The sequence below is a fragment of the Dermacentor silvarum genome, chromosome 8 (genome assembly GCF_013339745.2).
Source record: "Dermacentor silvarum isolate Dsil-2018 chromosome 8, BIME_Dsil_1.4, whole genome shotgun sequence".
Lineage (NCBI taxonomy): Eukaryota > Metazoa > Arthropoda > Arachnida > Ixodida > Ixodidae > Dermacentor > Dermacentor silvarum.
In genome coordinates this window covers 167,676,851-167,696,904 of record NC_051161.1, presented here as the reverse complement: position 1 = coordinate 167,696,904, position 20,054 = coordinate 167,676,851, and the positions used below count along the sequence as shown (strand labels likewise).

Here is a 20,054-nt window from a genome sequence, read left to right as displayed (position 1 = left end):
GCGACAATAAGTGTTGGATGTCTTAGGTCCACGGTAGGTATCCGCGACGTTTTAGCAATTCGGGAATAGAAAGACATACCCGTATTTTGGACATTACCCGTGGGGGCATACGTGGAAGGTCAGCAGGAGCAAAGCATAATGGTATGGCGGATTCTTGGCATTTACTGGCTCTCAACAAAGTGGGGTCCAGCCGTATGTCGGAAGTGTCGATAAGGGTGGCTTCGGTGACGGCACAGCAGCCGCAGGAATACTCGAAGCCGTTCGCATCGTAGATACACAGCTTAGGGAGTGACGCGAGCTTCCTCAATTGTACCACAAGTTGAGGTGTAACGTAGAACCTCTAGACATTTTCTCAGCATCTGTGCCTGTGCACTTTCCAGCGTACGCAAACATGATGGGCTCATACTTCATAAAACTGCCAGGCTATACCGAATGTTGCCGACGTAGGGAGCCTGGTACAACCGCAGCAGCGACCACGCAGATAGGCCCCACTTCATACCGGCCAGAAAGCGAAAAAGTTGACCAAGTCCAGTTAATTTTTTTCTTTAACATTACCACATGCTTCGACCACGAAACAACGCGATCAATGACAACACCGAGGTATTTGTGGTGTGTCACATTTGGAATAGCATTGCCGTTGATAAGAATCGGATACCGACAGATAAGCTTCCGTGTGAAAGCTATCGCAGCGCACTTATCTGTGGCCAGTTCAATCCGTTACACACGTTGCATATAAACACGTCAAAAAGATCTGAGCTTGCCGCCCTTCCAGTGGCTATTGAACGTATTCAACCGGAATGACCCTGTATATGGGGAGGTTCTGCGATTCTTAAGCAGCCGTTCAAATCCGACAGGTGGCAGTGGGCTATGGGAATTATTAGCTGTTGATTTCAAGTGTAACAGAAAACTCTGGGCGCGAACATGATGTAATTTTACAGTGGTCTTATTCCATGAGGTCATTTTTATGCTCATACTACTATCAAAAAGGGACGCAGCCAGAGAACTCTATTGTCGAGTCTTCATAGAGGCACAGATCATCGGTGCTGTACCTCAACCATCATCAACTCAGAAAGTTATTAAAGTGCAGACGGGATGAAAAGTGAATTTGTTGGTACATTAATAAAACACTCGGCAACTGCGCTAAAAGATATTGTCACGCGCTTAGGCAAGCGCAAGCAACAGTACTTCGTGCCAGCAGCCAGGCACGAAGAATGCCAGACACGAAGGGACGGTTCTCCAGCTGGCGCGGGATCTTCGACTTCGTCGTCTCCTCCGTTCTTGCTGGGCACCCAATGATGATTGTTGGCTGGCTCAAAACACCAGGTGGCATTATTCTCCCTCCCAATGAAGCATCGACTCGATGCTCAAACACAGGACGTAGATGGAAAGTACACAAATTAGGTAAGACGCACAAAAAAAATGTAAACGCGCTATCCCAAATACGGACATGCACACTAGGCAAAAAATGCGTTCTGTGGTCGGGAAAAAAATTCGCTTCGGAGTTCTTCGGAGCACGACGCGACTACAGCAAAAAGTTTGTTCAACAGTACACTATGTGAACATCACCGTGTAAAATACGGCTTGAGGCGGACGACATGTACAATCTCTGCACGGTGTAATCGGCGCTTGGACGATGGCAGGTCTCCGTCACGAATCACTTCATAGTTCACGTCGCTGACACGCCTTAGTACTGTGTACGGTCCGAAGTACTTGCTCAGGAGTTTCTCGCTGAGGCCTCGCCGTCTAATGGGCGTCCAAACCCAAACTTGGTCGCCGGGCTCATAGGTAACTTGTCGATGGTGGAGATTGTACCTTATTGCATCTGTAGACTGCTGCTGTCTTATGTGCACACGGGCCAGATGACGTGCTTCCTCGGCGCGCTGAATGTACTCCTCGACGTCAGGAGCTAACTGGTCGAGCTCATCGATGTCGTCATACGGAATCATGGCGTCGAGCATAGTTTGAACATCTCGACCATAAACGAAACGAAACGGCGTGAATCGTGTAGTTTCCTGCGTGGCATTGTTGTACGCCAACGTTACGTACGGCAGGATTTCGTCCCACGTTTTGTGTTGCACATCCACGTACATAGATATCATGTCTGCCAGTGTTCTGTTTAGTCTTTCTGTCAAGCCGTTAGTCTGAGGGTGGTATGCAGTGGCCTTTCGATGACTCGTGTAACTCAACTTGAAGATGTCGTCCAGGAGCTTCGCCGTAAATGCGGTCCCTCGGTCAGTGATGATGAATGACGGTGCGCCATGCCGAAGCATAATGTGATGCATAAAAAACTGGGCAACCTCAGATGCTGTCCCGCGTGGTAGTGCCTTCGTCTCAGCGTAACGCGTCAAGTAATCGTTTGCGACAATGATCCACTTATTGCCGGAGGAAGACAAGGGAAATGGGCCAAGAAGGTCCATTCCAACTTGATCAAACGGCGTACGCGGAGGTTCGATGGGTTGTAGAAGGCCTGCAGGCTTGAAGGGGGGTGACTTGCGGCGCTGGCATTCACGACATCCTTTCACGTAGCGTTTGACGCAAGCAGTCAGTCTAGGCCAGTAGTACAGTTGTCGTACCCTGTCCAGAGTCCTTGAGTAGCCCAAGTGACCAGATGTCGGCTCGTCGTGGCAGGCTAATAGAATGTCGTCGCGAAGGGCTTGAGGCACTACTAGAAGATGTGGTTTGTCGCCGGCACCTGTGTTTCTTTTGTATAAGATGCCCTCTCGTAGGCAAAACGACGACAACTGTCGCGAAATCGAGCGAGGAATGGACGCGATGCCGCCTTCTAAGTGATCGATGATGGGCCTTAACTCAGTGTCCGATCGCTGTTTAGCGAGCAGATCCAGCCCGCTGAGGGCTCCCAGGAAGGCGCTGTCATCTTCCTCGTCAGGATTCTCAGATTCAACAGGTGCTCGTGATAGCGTGTCAGCATCTTCATGTTTTCTGCCTGACTTGTATACGATGGTGATGTTAAATTCCTGGAGTCGTAGACTCCAACGTCCAGAAGGGTCTCGAAGGTTGGCCAACCAGCATAAAGCGTGATGATCGATCACAACTTTAAATGGCCGCCCGTAGAGACACGGCCTAAACTTTGTAGTAGCCCAAATGACCGCGAGGCACTCCTTCTCTGTGGTGGAATAATTGGACTCGGCGCGTGACAGAGTTCGGCTCGCGTAGGCTATAACTCGTTCAGTCCCGTCTTGCCTTTGGACCAGGATATCTCCGAGACCGCTATTGCTGGCGTCAGTGCGTACTTCTGTGTCGGCGTCCTCATCGAAATGACCAAGCACGGGAGGAGAAGACAATCGACGTTGTAGCTCGGCAAAGGCGGTCTGTTGTTCATCAATCCAGAGGAATGGCACATCGTCACGCGTAAGGCGAAATAGCGGCTCTGCAATCTTCGAAAAATTTTCAATGAAGCGTCGATAATATGCTAACAAGCCCAAAAATCGTCTGACACTTTTCTTGTCTGTTGGAGCTGGAAAAACAGCTACGGCAGCAGTCTTCTCGGGATCGGGCCGAACACCTGCCGCGCTCGACGTGTCCGAGAAACTTCAGTTCCTCGTAACCAAAATGGCATTTCTCTGGCTTGAGGGTAAGGTCAGCCGATCAAATGGCTTCGAGTACATTCCGAAGGCGTCGAAGGTGTTCGTCAAAAGATTCCGAGAAGACAACGACATCATCGAGATAGACGAAGCAGCTTTTCCATTTGAGGTCAGCGAGAACGGTATCTATCATTCGCTGGAATGTGGCTGGAGCGGAACAGAGGCCGAAAGGGAGTACTCGAAATTCGTAAAGGCCGTCCGGAGTAACAAAGGCAGTTTTCTCGCGGTCCCGCTCATCTACTTCAATTTGCCAGTAGCCACTTTTCAGATCGATAGAGGAGAAATACTTCGCGCGCCTGAGCCTGTCCAGAGAATCATCGACACGAGGCAACGGGTACACGTCTTTCTTTGTGACGTTGTTTAGCTTCCGATAGCCAACACAAAACCGAAGCGTGCCATCTTTCTTTTTAACAAGCATGACTGGCGATGACCAGGGGCTGCATGAAGGCTGTATTACGCCGTCTTGAAGCATTTCCTTCACCTGCGTTTGAATGGCATGTCGTTCGGTTGGGGAAACACGATAAGGCTGTTGCTGTATTGGGTGCGCGTCGTCATAGGTGATGATACGGTGTTTCGTAATCGCCGTTTGACGTATCTTCGACGACCGTGCAAAGCAAGAGTGAAACTCGAGTAACAGCTTGCGCAAGGGTTGTTTGTTGTCTTCAAAAAGCGTTGGACTAATGTCGACGTTGCGTAAAGGTGCTTCAGCAGTGCCAATTGCCTCGGAAACAAAACATTCAGTGACATCGGCGATTGGGTCGGCGTAGGCGATGACAGTACCGGGGAAAGGTGGCGGTGTTCGTAGCTTAAGTTCGTGACAAGAACGTCAGAGTGGCCAGCATGAAGATCAATAAGGCGTCTTGCTACGCAAACGCCTTGAGAAAGCAGGAGCGAGTGATTGCTTTCTGCGACCGCTTCACCGTGTAAGAGCCTGTCACATGCCACTTGAACCACGACACTTGCACGCGGTGGTAACGTGACAGCGTCGTCGATAACACGGAGGTGCTCGAGGGCGGATGGTGTTGGTCGTCGCTGCGGCGCTCTTTGTCGAGAAAGTGACGAGGCGTTGTCGAATGTCGATGATAGCTCCGTGCTCCCTGAGAAAGTCCATGCCGATGATTAGGTCTCGAGAACACTGAGGGAGAATGCTCAAGCTGGCAACGAACGTAGAGCCGCGAATCTCTATTCGTGCCGTGCACATGCCGAGTGGTGTGACAATGTGCCTGCCGGCTGTACGAACTGGCGTTCGATTCCAAGGCGTCGTCACTTTCTTTAGAAGGGTGGCCAGTTTTTCGCTGATTATTGAATAATCCGCTCCAGTGTCCACTAAAGCAGTCAATTCACGACCGTCGAGCAATACAGGAATGTCCAAGGAAATTTTTCTTCCGTAATCAGCAGGTACTGTCGTCGTCGATGTATCGTCGATTCGCGTACGCGTCAGCAGGGGTCCTTGAGCACGTCCAGACTGAGCGGCCTCGCCCCCGAAGGCCGCTGTGGTTAGTTTTCCCGGCGCGGGCTGGGCGACCGACCCTGCACCACGCTCGAATATGTACGGCGAGTCGGAGAAAACCGCCGCGGCGAAGGGGAGCGTGACTGGTGTCGAGCTGATGAGGATCCGCGCTGCTGGGCAACGTATTCTTCAATTGCAGGAGGACGCTGGCCGCACCTAGGTCGCGGCGAGTTTGCTGGGAATCCGCGTAGTCCGAGCTCTCGATATGAGCACTGTCGGCAGACATGCCCAGCTTCGCCACAGTGAAAGCAAAGGGGACGGCGATCAGGTGCCCGCCACACGTCTGATTTTCTTGGGGCCTCCTGTCGGTTGTCGTGGTAATACGAGGCCGCTTGGTCGGGCTGTAGTATGGCCGGGGACGCGGTGCGAAACGGGGAGGAAGGTGGTGCAGGTTGCCGCAAAGCTTGCGAATATGACATACGGGGGCTGTTAGTTCTGACCGATTGAGCTTCTGTGTTGAAGGGTGGTTCTCTTAGCGCATGCTGGACTTCGTCACGGACAACGCTGGACAAAGAGCTGAGCATCGGCTGTGAAGGTACCGACAGTTTCTGGAGTTCTTCGCGAATTACGGAACGGATGAGCTCTCGGAAGAAATCGACGTGGCCCCCGAGAGCTCCGAAGAAGTCTGTAGGTGAGGCAGCGTTCACTTGGCGTTCGTATGATGGTGCCCGCTGCCGAAGAGTCTGTTCCATGGTGACGGCCTAGGAAAGAAATTCTGACACAGTCTTGGGAGGACTGCGTACGAGACCACCGAACAGCTGCTCTTTCACTCCTCGCATCAGGTACCGCACCTTCTTTTCTTCTGACATGCCGGGGTCGGGTCGTCGAAAGAGACGCGTCATGTCCTCGACATACATTGCGACACCTTCGTTCGGCATTTGAATACGGGACTGGAGATAACGCTCAGCTCGTTCTCGGCGATCAGGGCTCTCACACGTCTCAAAAAGACGGCGTTTGAATTCTTCCCATGAAGTTAGGGTATCTGCACGGTTCTCATACCAAGCACGTGCGCCATCGATAAGGCTGAAATATCCGTTTTTCAGTTTGTCTGCATCGTCCCACTTGTTGAACGTGGCAACACGTTCATAGTGCACCAGCCAATCTTCAACATCCTCATGCATAGCACCGTGGAAGGGATTCGGTGTTCGCGAATTGAGTAGCGCACAATGAATCGGCGTAGTGCCTTCCATCCGGTTGGGGTGGTCGGAGCTGCCATTGTCTCTGGGAGGAGTCCAAACTCAGGGGCTTGTCCACGGATCCTTCTGCTGGCGCGGTGTACAGGCGTAACCACCGGTACGGGACTGGAGCTCCTGCTGCTCGGAGGGGTTTGGTGCACAGATTAGATTACCCAGCAGCTCCACCAGTTTGTCACGCGCTAAGGAAAGCGCAAGCAACAGTACTTCGTGCCAGCAGCCAGGCACGAAGAATGCAAGACACGAAGGGACGGTTCTCCAGCTGGGGCGGGATCTTCGACTTCGTCGTCTTCTTCGTTCTTGCTGGGCACCCAATTATGATTGTTGGCTGGCTCAAAACACCAGGTGGCAATATGCTGCATTTCGGTTGTCTATTCTAGCCCAGTCGTTTTGCGTGGTTCCCAGATATTGCAGAAAGCTTCGCGTATTGGAATGACCTCTCAAAAATCGATGTACCTGTAAAGGCTTTTACGGACAACCTGCGTTTACTACTGCGACCGCGAACTTTTGCCTTCGCCGTCTCCTTCAATATTTCAATCCATCATGCCTTCCCCTCGGAGCAGGGCAGCCAACCGGCCGTACTTTTGGTTAACCTTCTTGCTTTTTCTTGTGTGTCTCTTTTGTCCTATTTGCGCTGCTGCAGTTATGTCGCAATAGCGCAAGAAGTAGTTTATTGATTGGAAAATGTAGAGAGGTCGACCGGAAAATGTGGTACCTGGCCTGCTACTCTACATAAGGGAAGAGGGAAAGAAAGAGGGTCACAATGGGGGATGATAATGGGAGAAAAGAGGTAAAAGAACACATTGCATAAATGTTATCATCACAAGCATGAATCCAGGCCCGTGCCGCCTAATAAACGTGAAAGAACATGCATTGACTCCATCGTCTGCCAATTCTGTGGCCATGCGCCTAGCAAGAGGTCTTCCGAGATTGGATAGTGCAAGAGTATCAATGCATGAATTTCGTGCTCATTCCTGATTTCATCATAGTGCACGTATAGAGGCTATAGAATTCAGGCCGCAGGTAAAAGGTTGAGTTCACGTAGTTTAGTTGCCGCTAATATGCACAAGGTATCCGATTCGTGGCCGGTTTGAGCTATGAAATTATAGGGTTTTGCAGTGTTTCTACACGTACGCGTGAAATTACGCACAAAGTTGAATATACTATACGAGTCACACAGGCGTTTTTCGATTTATTTTCGAAGGCCAACATGACTCCAATTTATTTAATTTGACTTCGTGGCACCTGTAAGGTGTCTCACAACCGCGTGCAATGCGCCCGTTGAAGTTGAAAGATCAGTGAGGGACTAATACCGCAAGTGCTCGTATAAGAGCCCCAATTTCTTTCGCAATCTTGGCGAGGTGTCGCGCTCACACAGGGGTGGGCCATTGTGGTCAAATTTTTCTATCGTTTCTCAATTTAGTTTTTTTTTATTCATACAGCTCCTTGTACAGGCAAGTTGCCCCGCAGCTGGTGCGCGTAGTGCACCGCCTAAAGTCATTGGAACCTGGAAAGTACCGCAACCGCCGTAGCGCTCGCAGACAACACTGTGCTGTTGTTGCCAGATTTCGTCCAACGCATCTCTCGGGCGGCAGCAGCTCAGCCATGTAGCTTTTGTAAAAATTCCGTAAAACCTAAATATGATCACCCTGTATATTGTTTATTCCTTCACTAGTTGCAATTATAGTTGGCCCTGAAGAATTTAACATCATTCTTTATCAAAGGTTATACCCTTTTATTTATTATCCTGGTTCCACCTTTCAAACGTTATAATAGGTACATACGTGAGTAGCTAACTGTGTTTCAGCCTGTTTAAAGCGTCCCCCCAAAAAAGGCGATTAATCGATTAATCGACGAAAAACCCCCCATTGACAGCGATTAATCAATTATAGGCTAAACCGACGAACGATTAATCGTTAATCGATTAAATTATTTAATCGACCATCCCTATCGATATGCATGATCGATTATTGAAAGAGGCAACAAAACGTTAAGCTTTTAGCTAATTACGCAATATATTTATATTACCAATTGAGCCGATAAGTTTGAAAGTCATATCCATTTGGAACGAATTGTAGAATGCCAGAGATTTCGAGATAGCTGCCAACAAACTTTCAGTAATTTTGTACTGTTGTTCCACTTAATTTCTTCAAAAAGTGCCGTTTTATGCATTGAAGCACAAAAATGAATGGGACGCCCATGTACTTTGTTGCAAATTTTGGGAATAAATATCTCGAATCTGGTGTCAATTGAATAAATTGAATAAATATCGAATCTGGTGGAAAGGCCGGAGCTTGGTATTTTTACGACGAAATACACGTGCGTTTCTACAACAAACCCGGGAGTTACTGTATAAATCATACGTTATGTCAGCGCTGGAATACGCGTGCTGTGTGTGGGACCCTTTAACAGTAACTAACAAACAAAGGCTCGAAAAAGTTCAGTCCATGGCGGCAAGATATGTACTTGATATACCAATGTATGACAGGCAGTTTAGTGCAATTAAGGTGATGCCAAAATGGGAATCTCTGCAGCACCGAAGAGCGTCTTTTCGATTGAAGCTTTTACACAGCATATATCATTTTCGTACTCGAATTCCCCGTGACGTATACATTAACCACCCTCACTACACATCCGCAGGCAAAGATCATGGACACAAGATTAGAGAATACAAATGTAATACATCGGCCTTTAGCAGCTCTTTTTTTCCAAGAACTATCAGTCAGTGGAACCGACTACCTTCCTCAGTTGTAGAAATCTCGTGTACTAACAAGTTCTTTTCTGCATTAAAAACGATACAATCTTTTGAACACTAACGCTCGATAAATATCGCGGTTATGTCTAACGATAACCATGACCGATAGAGAATCTTAGTTGCAAATGGTATTCGTTTCTTTTAGTGCTTCTTTTTTTGTACTGTACCTTTCATCACTACCGCGTGTTGCTGCTATTCTTAGCTTGTTCTTTGCCTTTTTATTATCAATCTTCGTTATCATTGTGCTTTCTTTTTTTTGTCATGTGACATCTGCAACGCGCCTGTGTCCGACGTGGCTGTGTACAACGCGGCCGTATGCTTTCGTGTCGGCGTATAACAATCTGTGTTTCATTTACACGAATTTATGCACACCTGCAATTTTTGTTTTTATGCTTGTTTTTGAAAATTCGTTCCAAGAAAGTACGCCTTACCAACTCACCGGCTGCAATTTGTAAACTTTCAGGTGTGTCATGAAGTAAATTTCAGCAAAATTAGTACACGTAACTTATTTGTAGTTGATTATGAATTTTGATTGTTCGTAAAAGTAATGTCCCCCTCGCTCAGTAATCCCTCTCGAGGACTAGAATTATACTATCTGCCTTAAGCAATTTCTAAAAACGTCTGCAACTGAGCCATGCACACACGTAATCCGTATCATTATATTGTTGCACAGTTATCACGCTGAAAGCTGCGCGTTAGCTTGGTCCACTGATCTCCAGCAGACGCCGCCAACCGGACGCCAACCGGTGGAAGCTGAGGAAAGGACCAGCGTACGTGACGTCGTGTGAATGCTACCTCTAATCTAAAAATATACATGCGCTGTGAAAACGCCAGAAAGGTGCGCAGACCGTACCACGCATTAGTGTAAAAAAAAAGAAAAATCGCATTTCCAAGCACGAAGCCTAAAATGATAAGCGGCCAAGAAGAGGCAGCTGTTGTAATGTTGGTCATTCTGTTTTAATTTTCGTAGCTGCAGCGCAATTCTTAACGTCTCGCTCTTATTTCTCCGGAAAGTCGTGACCACGTCGTCTAGGTGAATATATCTGTTATGGCACGTACACACTAGCGGCAAAACGCGCGCGGCGCGCCGCCGGCGGCAAAAGGCAGCAGCGGCAGGGCGGCCACACTAAAACCCCTATATATAAAAAGTAGCGCCATCCACTTCCCTCCTCCTCCGTTCCACTATCGCGCTCGGCGCGACCAGCGCGATCGAGGCGCGATATCGACAGTGGCGCCGCCTGCGTCGGGCCTGCCGTGGCAGACGACAGCTAACGCGCTACCAGAGGAAATCCGAGGAAAACTTCGATCGCGCCCTGCAGAGACGTTTTTGAGGCGCGATTTTGCTTCGTCAGTCAGTAACTGGTCTTAATAATGCCGTTTTGGAAGTAGCAACGCGACGATGCGAGACGGCGCAAATATCAAGTGTGCAGCAAGCGTTTGCGCACGCCGGATGGTAAACAAAAAAAGCCTTTTGCCCTCGCCTTGTCGGTTGCGGCAACTTAAGGCGCAGCTGCATGCCATCACAACGAAGTTCTTGTCCCTAACACGTTTGATCCGTTTGTGCGTACAGCACTTTCGTCGCACAGGCCCGAGAATGGCAGTCGGAGCGCGCTGGAAGGAAAAAAATATACAAAAGCGCGACGCGAACTTCCACGTGACACGGATTGGCCAATGGGGGAGCGGAGGAGGCTGGGGCGACAGAAGGCGGCTAAGAGAGGGCGAGGAGGAAGCGCCGGGGTGAGCGCGGTGGCGGCAAGATCTAAGAATGGCGCTACTTTTATAAATATCGGGGCTTTAGGCCACACCGATCGGCGGCGCGCCGCTGCGGCAATCACGTGACAGACTAGACTCCTCTCCCCTTCTCGAACTATCCGGGAGCTCACCCGCGCTGAGCCGTGCTCCCTCAAGGGCTGCAGAAGATAGCGCCAACCTTTCCCTTTCCCTCAAGAACCACTTATCATCATCACCCGTGCAGATGATAGTGCGAAACGAGAAACAAGCGGTCGGGCGGGTCCGCATGGCACCAGTTTCCCGCGCGCACGTCACGGAAGCGGGCCGCTCTCATTGGTCTCCTTCATCCGCGGCACGCGGCAAACCGCAAGAAATCGGTCCAGGAGCGATCCCTGCCGCGGCAACAAAAACCCGTTTCGCGGCTGCTTTCGCGGCGCGCGTCTTGCCGCCGGCGGCGCGCCGCGCGCGTTTTTCCGCTAGTGTGTACGTGGCATTATAAATACGATTTGATTTCGCTGTGCTTGTCCACTTAGGGTCAAAGCGGACGTTGCCGCTTGCGAATATCATGGCGGTGTCGCTGTTCGGCCTGGCTGTCGTCTCCGCCGCACTATCCGCACTCGTAGCTTCAGCCTCAGACGAGATGCGACGAGCCAGAGCTGCACCCACGGACCATGGGAAGATCGCTGTTGACGCTTTCCTCGGGGGAGCGTACAACCTGAGCTGTGCCAAATACACGTGGTGCCCAAAACCTGCCACTGGCCACAACAGCCAGCGGCCACAGCACGTCTCTGGGAATGCGACTCGCTTCGCAAGGCCCAGCTGCGACTGCGAGCCTTCGTGCTTCGACTACGGCTCCTGCTGCATCGGCACCCCGTTGAGGAATGCGCAGCCGGTCATGTCTTGTCGAAACGTGCGGCTCGCGGATGTCTCCTCGAGCGTCTATATGCGGACCACGTGCGCCCGTGACTGGCAAGACGACCAGGTGCGCAGGTAAGAATCTCCGAGTAATGTACTAGACTTTGTCGCTGGGGCTTTGGCGAGGCATTAAATATTTACAGGAGAGGAAATCGCTAGCGATTGTGAAAAACGGTTAGCTGCTGCATTTCACGAGGGTTTGCGACTATAGACCGTTTCAGTGATTACAAACATAGGCCGTGCACGGCTTCCGGTTCTGCCCACTGACGTAGCTGCTGAATTTAACTGGCAAAGAAGCAACCATGCGTTAAAACATAAGCCCTCAGATTCGCAACACGTTTACCCTCTACATACATAACCATTTTTACAAGTGCATGTAGTTTCCAGTGAGTTACACGAAAAAAAAAGTGTAAGTATTAGCCTTGAGGCATTATGCGTCATTTTTTTATTTTAAAATGTAAAAAGAGACTTTCCGTACACTGAAACAACTTGGAAACATGCTTTTTGTTCCCGCGTAGCAGACTCATAAGGCACGTGATCGGAAGTTTCTTAGGGGGCACGCCAAGGAAGATAAAAAAATTTTTAATCCTCCTTGGGGCACGCTCGCCGCTGTTATCGCGAGCCTGAAACCGTCTATAGGCAGCTGATTTCGCCTGCGCTATAGACATTTTTCTTTCTTACTGTGTAGGTGACGCTACCATCGTTTGGCGACAATTATCGTCAATTTTTGCATGCGCTAGCGTGCTTTTTCGTTGCATTTTCTGCTTCTGCAGTCATCCAGCTTCAATGCTGTACAGTACAAGGTCACTCAAGTGTTCGGAAACGGAGCTACATAGGTTATGTAACCATGGTAAATTGAAGTCGTTCATCCCCCATGTTAAGAAAGTTTCCTATTAGATTAGGTTAAGGCCAGCACGGCTACTGCCTCTAGAAGAGTACTGAAGTTAACTTATAGCTCCTAGAGCCCTGTACTCTGGTGTGCAAGGCGCTCTTCAGTTGCTTGTAAGCATCAAGTGGGCAAGCCGTCGTAATTCTCACTTTCTATTGACTTTTCATTGACATGACAGACAACTAGGTCAACAGTCTTTTCTGTTGCGTTTTTCTTGATACGATTGCATTCTACCGTCAGGACTGTGATTTAACGAAATAGCTCAGAAGCGATAACTATTTCGCCCTTTTCATCGCTGCACCCTGCTTCACTTTGTTTGTCGCAAAGAAGGCTTTGTAGGGGGTCCAGTTGACCAACTTGAAAATGGTTGCCTATCACCTCAGGAGATCGCGGGCGATGAAGTCGCGATCTTTTTGAGCGGGAACTCGGGAGCGCGTGGCTTTCCGTAATACCACTGATGTCACGCGGCGGCACCTGGAAGCAGTGCGCATGCGCAGTGCGTCCGGCGTACGAGAATTTTACCTTCGCACTCAAGCAGGCTCATGTCGTCTGCTGCACGCGTATAGAAATAAGGGAGCCGTACGCTTCAAGAACGGTAACAATGTTGCACTTGCAATTACTTTCCACATGATGTAGGAATAAACTTGAAACTGTCTTATCTTGTGCCAACGTGCCTAAGATCATTGTTGGTTTGTAACTACGATATTGCCACGCATGTGTATTATACATGCGGGAGTAATGTAACAGTGTCCCCCCCCCCCCTGACTTCGAGGAACGTATATACAGGGTGTTTCAGCGAACCCTTTCAGAAAGTTTTAAAAATTGCCTGTGGCAGATTGCACAATTCTGTTCCATGAGCTGGTCTACTCGAAGATGCGGACATTACTTGAAAAAAAAATGCATTATCGACTAATAAACAAAAATTCATTGCGTTTTTCACTAATTACCTGCTGCTGCTGCTGCTTCCTCGGTCTCTCGTTACGCAGAACGTCGGTGATATCCAGCGCGCTTGATTTCTCAGCGATGTCGTCCAAATAATTCCGGCTTCAGCCAATATGCCAACATTGAAACTGCACAAAAAACGCCCCAATTTAATCGCAAAACTCGAAACCATTACTTGCAGTGCAAAACTCGAAGAACCACTCAGCTGCGTTCAATTGGACGTTAATGCTTTCGCTTTCACAACTCGTATGGCGTGCTGAGGTGTCCTCGGATTTTTGGTTAGTCATAATGCGATAACTACCCGAGGGAGAGGAAAACCGCTAGCAGAAAAGCGAGCGCTCCGATGGCGTGAGGCGCTTGAAGGGAAGCTACTCTCGGCGCGCATGCGCACAGGCATTGTGAGGCGCCGCAGCACTGGTAGCGGAGAAAGCCACGCGCTCCCGTGTTCACGCTCTAAGAGACTGTACGCGCCAATGGGTGTTGACACTGCGGCGTTGTATTCTGTAAAGCAATGAATCAAAAGCAACAATCAGTGAACGTGAATTTTAACAGCGATGCTGTTTAAGCCCGCCGTAAAACGTGCGCGTGTCACGAAAAGCCAGCCACGCTGTAGCCATGGCAACCAGCGACGCCGCAGCTGCCTGCCGCTGCGTTTATCAGCAACCACCTCGCAGAGCGTCGCGCGCTATGCTCAGGAGTGAGAAAGAGAGCACTTGTTCGAGACTAAAGCTTGACACCATTGCCTGTTAAAGTGTCTGTTAAAGTAGTTTGAGGGCCCCTGTAACTTTGCAGCGCCGTTTGTGGATTAGGAGGAGACGGGTCTTCCATGGCGGTGCTGTGCCAGCTATGCACGCTACAGGCATCAGGGCATGAGAGGAGCAGACGACAAAACGGATAGGCAAGCAGGCGCCGTTGCTATAGCAAATGTAGCAATGACGAAGAAATGACAGACCCGCGTGGCGCCGAACCACCCCGACTCCCGCACTTGCCGACAGTGCCGTCACGCACGCGAGCCAATCAGGAGGCAGACACCTGCGCCTAGCGACAGTAACGTCACAGCACAGAGGAGACCAATCAGGTGGCCGGAAAGCTGTGATAGTTTCGGCTAACGGCAGCTGACCTTGAGAATGAGCCATTAAAGGCTTCCACCTTAAGCCCCAACCACACGTACGCGTTGGAAAGCGTCCGCGCGCGCCGCGCTCACTCGACGTCACGTCGCGTCCGATAGAGGAAGAGGGCGCCCACCCAAACGATGCACGAGTTGCTACGCGTCCCTGCGCGTTTCGTCGCGGCTGCCATGTTCACCTACCAAACGCGCGGAACGACGAACACAAAGCACGCAGCTTGCCCGGGCTTGCCTGCACGCCGCGCGAAGAGTCGTTCCGGAAGTCACGCTGGTTCGCCGTGGTCACGTCATAGGCGTTCTGTGGTCACGTGAGGAGCGTCGCGCGGGCGACGCGGTGGCAGCTTCCGGCGCGGGCTTAAAAATTCTAGCAGTGGTAGGTGTCCACGCCGCAACGCGTCCACACGCGACGCAGTCTTCGCGCCTGACGCCGTACGCGCCCACGAGCGATGCGGTGCGCGCGGACGCTTTCCAACGCGTACGTCTGGTTGGGCCTTTAAAATGAGAGCAAGCGAGAGAGCAAGAAATTGTAGCAGTACCAACGAGGCAAAGCGCCGAGGCGATGCCGACGCCAACCGCGCTTTTCCGTTTCCCCGCATTAGCGCCGAACGCTCGCGGTGTCCGTGAGAAAGTCCCTTGATAATTTGACACTACCGACATTCTTTGAACTCTGCCGCCGCGCGGAAGACCCTCACAGGGCCCCCTCCCCCGCCTCTCGAATCGGCGCTTTTCTGAGCGATGATTGGCCCCTCTGTCCCTCGCTAGGGCGCCGCGAAATGACGCCTTGCTTGCTTTAATTTTTCGTCGGCGCCATTAGCAGGCCGCCTCCCTCTGTCGCGAGTCGAGCTCCGTCGGGGTATACGAAGGGTACGCTCTGACTCTTGATCGCCTGCTGTTTACGTGGTTTTTGTCGTGACCAGGTGCACACAGCAATCGCGGAAGCAAGAGCATAGGGATGTGTGCCGCGGTATCCGGAATGCGGTAGAATATTCGAACCCTTCCTATTGATGCTGATGCGTATGGTTGTAAGGCAGCGCGTCCCCAGCTTCGGTTCCACAAGTTTCTTCTACAACTGCGTTTTGCCTAACGCATTTTATTTCCCTATGCCTGCCTTTATTTTCCCATATGTTTCTCGTGCAAAGCTCCAGGAGGCACCTCAAATAAAATAAGACCAGTACTCCGGCCTCGAAATTTGTTTTCGCAGCTCTGTATTTTCTCAACCAGTACCTGAACAAACAGGCAAAATGTCAAAACCCTGCAGCTTTCTCTCGGTCGGTGCTGTCACCCTTTTCTGCTCCTACTAGCAGTTTTGAGGGTGAATTGCAAGAGAAATGGTTCCTGGGTGAATCAGTAAGACAATACTTTGGAGAATAAACCGAATAAATCTGCAAAGGGAGGACCAGAACGGATATTTAAACATTTTCTAACGTAGGTATATACATCTGATTAGACCGTGACGGCCTTCGCTCCACCGTTGCGACACCACAACGCTAGTGCTCTTCCGATATCATGTGAGGAGGGATTCAGAGAAATGCCTTTTCACGTGAGCCTTGACTCACTACAGATGATCTGCACACAAGGAGTGTTTCTATTTCTTTAAGTTGTGGCGTTAAATACTTCGAAATTGATTGTGTAATCATTCGTGAAAGAAATAATTCATTAGAAAGTAGAAGAGAAAACAATCATGCGCCGCCGGTGGGATCCGACCCACGACCTCCGAATTTCGTGTCCGGTGCACTGCCAACTGAGCTACGGCGACGGCTGTCCAATCTTCAACTTTTATGGGTATTTATGTCTTGTGTAAGCTAATCTCGAGAGTGTTGACGAGCGCCACCATCCTCCATAGCGGCGGACGTGGTACGTCCTGTATTACTGCGGGTGTGACATGGACCGTGATCGAAATTTCTAATCAATTATTTCTTTCATAAATCATTACACAATCAATTGCGAAGTATTTAACACCACAACTTTAAAACTAACCCTATGCTTGCCTTGGTCTTACCGACTGTTGGTTTCCTTCACAGGTGATCCGAGTTATATCTACACTGAAATATATTCTGAAAAATATTCCAAGTTCATGACCTCGGTAATTTAGAAAATGGTACGAGTTACTTCCTTTCAGCTATCAATCACAAAATGCCTACGTCCTTTGTGACTAGGCTTCACAGCGCTAAATATTGATTCGTCAAGGGTATATGAAGGCCTCCTAAAGTGCCATCGACGGATTAGCCTAGATACTTCATTCAGAGAATGTAATATTTCCATACCTTAATCTAATTATCCGTTGGCGTCAGTAATAATCCAAAGATTTTAAGTCGCACCCTTGGCAGGCCACTTCTCCAAATGGTCGGTAAAATTGTTTCTCCCTCCAGATCATGAAAAAAAATGCTACTGTCTTTCAAGCAGCTGTGATTTTTTTATTCAACAAGTAATAAAGCAGCAGAATATGCAGATGAATATGCAGAATACAAAGATAATGTTCAATAGCCTGGCAAGGGAACAAGAATTCCGGATCGCCAGTCAGCCTCTAGAGTCTGTATAGGAGTACGTTTATCTAGGTCAATTACTCACAGGGGACCCTGATCACGAGAAAGAAATTTACAGAAGAATAAAATTGGGTTGGAGTGCATACGGCAGGCATTACCAAATCCTGACTGGGAGCTTGCCACTGTCGTTGAAAAGAAAAGTGTAGAATCATTGCATTCTACCGGTGCTAACATATGGGACAGAAACTTGGGAGGTTAACAAAGAAGCTCGAGAACAAGTTAAGGACCGCACAAAGAGCGATGGAACGAAAAATCTTAGGACTAACGTTAAGAGACAGGAAGAGAGCAGTGTGGATCAGAGAACAAAGGGGGATAGCCGATATTCTAGTTGACATTAAGCGGAAGAAGTGGAGCTGGGCAAGCCATGTAATGCGTAGGATGGATAACCGGTGGACCATTAGGGTTACAGAATGGATACCAAGAGAAGGGAAGCGCAGTCGAGGTCGGCAGAAAACCAGATGGGATGATGAAGTTCGGAAACTTGCAGGCGCCAGTTGGAATACGCTAGCGCAAGACAGGGGAAATTGGAGATCGCAGGGAGAGGCCTTCGTCCTGCAGTGGACATAAAATATTGGCTGATGATGATGATGAAAGCCGCTGCATGGAAATCACTCCGAGGCACCAAGAAACTATCCTGCCTCTAAAATCACTCGGGAAGAAGCTTCAGACAACAGCAGTACGTCCTGCTAAAATTCTGCACTAGATAAAATCTGCATTTAGCATTACGTCAGTGGGCTGAAAAATATTGAGGAATGTAGAAATATAAAACGTAAATATTCTACCATTAAAATTGCGCGCTATTAATACAACCGGTATTAAAATGCCAGAGCTTATGTGGGCTTTAATTGTACGCAGTTATTGTTAATGCCACAAGCGTTAACACTTAACGCTTTCATTGTGCAAACGAGATGATTAAGGGCCCTCATGGTGGGGTCAATCATCTCCCACCACTTTCTCGTCTTTGTGCTATTTATAGTAGAACGTGAAAAAAAAAACGTTAACTTAGGCGCGCTCGCGCGCGCCAGCCAACGCATAGGGCCGGCGCCCGCATGGTGGCCTTCTCAGCGTGCCGTGCGCAGAGCGCGCAGCCGGCTGGGAGAGGATATCGAGGAGGAAAGCGCGGGAGTGGAGGAGAGTGCGTGACTGCAGAACGTGACTCTGGCGGCGGCTCGGCTAAAACCCCTATACATAAAAAGTAGCGACACTCTCCTCCTCCGGCTTCCCTCCTCCTCGTTTCTCCTCTCTTTCGCACTCCTGTTTCGACCGTTGCGCCGCCTACACCGCTTGAACACGTGCACTTTTTTATCTTTCGCCGCTGATCAGATTCGACGATCGCCGACTGTGTTCACCGCTATCGTTGTGCTCCTCGCCAGTCGGTAGACGCTTCTCGGGCGAAAATGGCGATGGAGCGTAATCGTTAACAAACCCAGCCAGCGCTCGGCGGCGTGATGGTCCACGTGATGCCATTAGGCCTTGGACAGGGTGTGCGAGGAGGCGGCGGCATTCTTCAAAGCGTGACGCTACTTTTTATATATGGGGGCTTTAGGCTCGGCCGAGCTCCCACCAGCTGGAGGCTACGGCGCAAGCGTCGTGACGTCATCCCGGCGTTTCGTCTGCTGCGCGCCACTGAGCTTCTTCGATTTTTCACTTCTGGCTACCCGCGGGCTGCCAGAACCAGCCAGAACGATTTTGGTCTGGCAGCTCTTTGGAAGTTCTCTGGCTAGCAGGCGACAAAAAGTGGCGATGAGTGCTCGCGCCATCTTTTTGGGGACTTGACGGATTGCAACGCGGGCTCTTGAGAGAGAGAGAGAGAGAGAGAGAGAGAGATAATAACATTTTATTGAATGGAAAGGGGTGTTGGGAGTGGGTGGGTGGGTCCCTATTTCGAGACTCCATTGGCCAGAGCTACTCGGCGGGCCTGGTCGAGTAGACCCCTCTGGGTCTCCAGGTGCGTACGGGCAAGGATGCTCTCCCACTGCTCCCTATTTGTGATTTTAGATCCCAACAGGCGGGAATTGAATTTGGGGACCTACTCGTGCATTCCTACGTTACGTGGGCAAGAGTTGGCTTCCCCCAGCACCACGGGCAGTGGCCTGGATAGGCTGTAGGCCAAATGGCGTGGCAGAGCCCGAAGTGCGGGTAGGTATTTGTCTGAATTACCGCAAAAACCGGACTATAGGTCAAACCGGAATATAGGTCGACCCCCCAACTAACCAATTCTAAAAATGCAAAAAAAAATTTTTTTGCAATGGCAGAAGTATCGAAAGACACCCTTACCTTTAAACAAATGCGACTCAGCCGGTTGCACAATGGTGACAGTATTTATTTAAATGCTGCTCCGTGCCGTGATGATAAGGTGCTGACAAACACGCGGGTCGATGGTCAAACGATACGAAGCCCACGGCAACCTGGCGGGTCACCGTGGGCATCCGCGTACTCAATCGCCTTTTTCTTGAAGGCGACCGTGAATTGCCGTCGGCTTCCGCTCATTTTGAAACAAAATGTGAAAAAGCAGCCTGAATGCGATGGCGAAGGCAGCTGTTTACTTCATCTGCCCATTGTTGCAAGACTTCCGTAGTTTTTCCGCCAGTGTCCGGTATATAAGACGAGGGTCGACTTTTCGCAATGGTTTTTTGAAAAAAAGTTCGACCTATATTCCGGTTTTTACGGTAGCCTGAAATCCCGGGCATCCGCACCGCTCAGACTCGGATGGGGCCCCGCGTATGTTCTGCGTTCCGGACGCTGATACTTAAGGCGGCGGTCCCACTCCGGCGGCACGATCCCCCCGTTTTCAGTACTTTTAGAGCAACCGCGGCGGCCCTTCTACTTGGGATATAAAGTAGTGGTA

The 20,054-nt window shown here is 49.9% G+C and overlaps 1 protein-coding gene across 1 annotated transcript in view; it reads left to right on the top strand.

Moving 5' to 3' along the window:
• The first annotated feature begins 11,290 nt into the window (after positions 1–11,290).
• LOC119462570 (uncharacterized) overlaps positions 11,291–20,054 on the top strand; it is a 76,428-nt gene continuing 67,664 nt past the window's right edge. Inside the window, exon 1 of the mRNA XM_037723907.2 lies at positions 11,291–11,781. Within this exon, the coding sequence (XP_037579835.2) occupies positions 11,357–11,781 (425 nt within the window). The 5' untranslated portion in view covers positions 11,291–11,356. The remainder of the gene's footprint in view (positions 11,782–20,054) is intronic.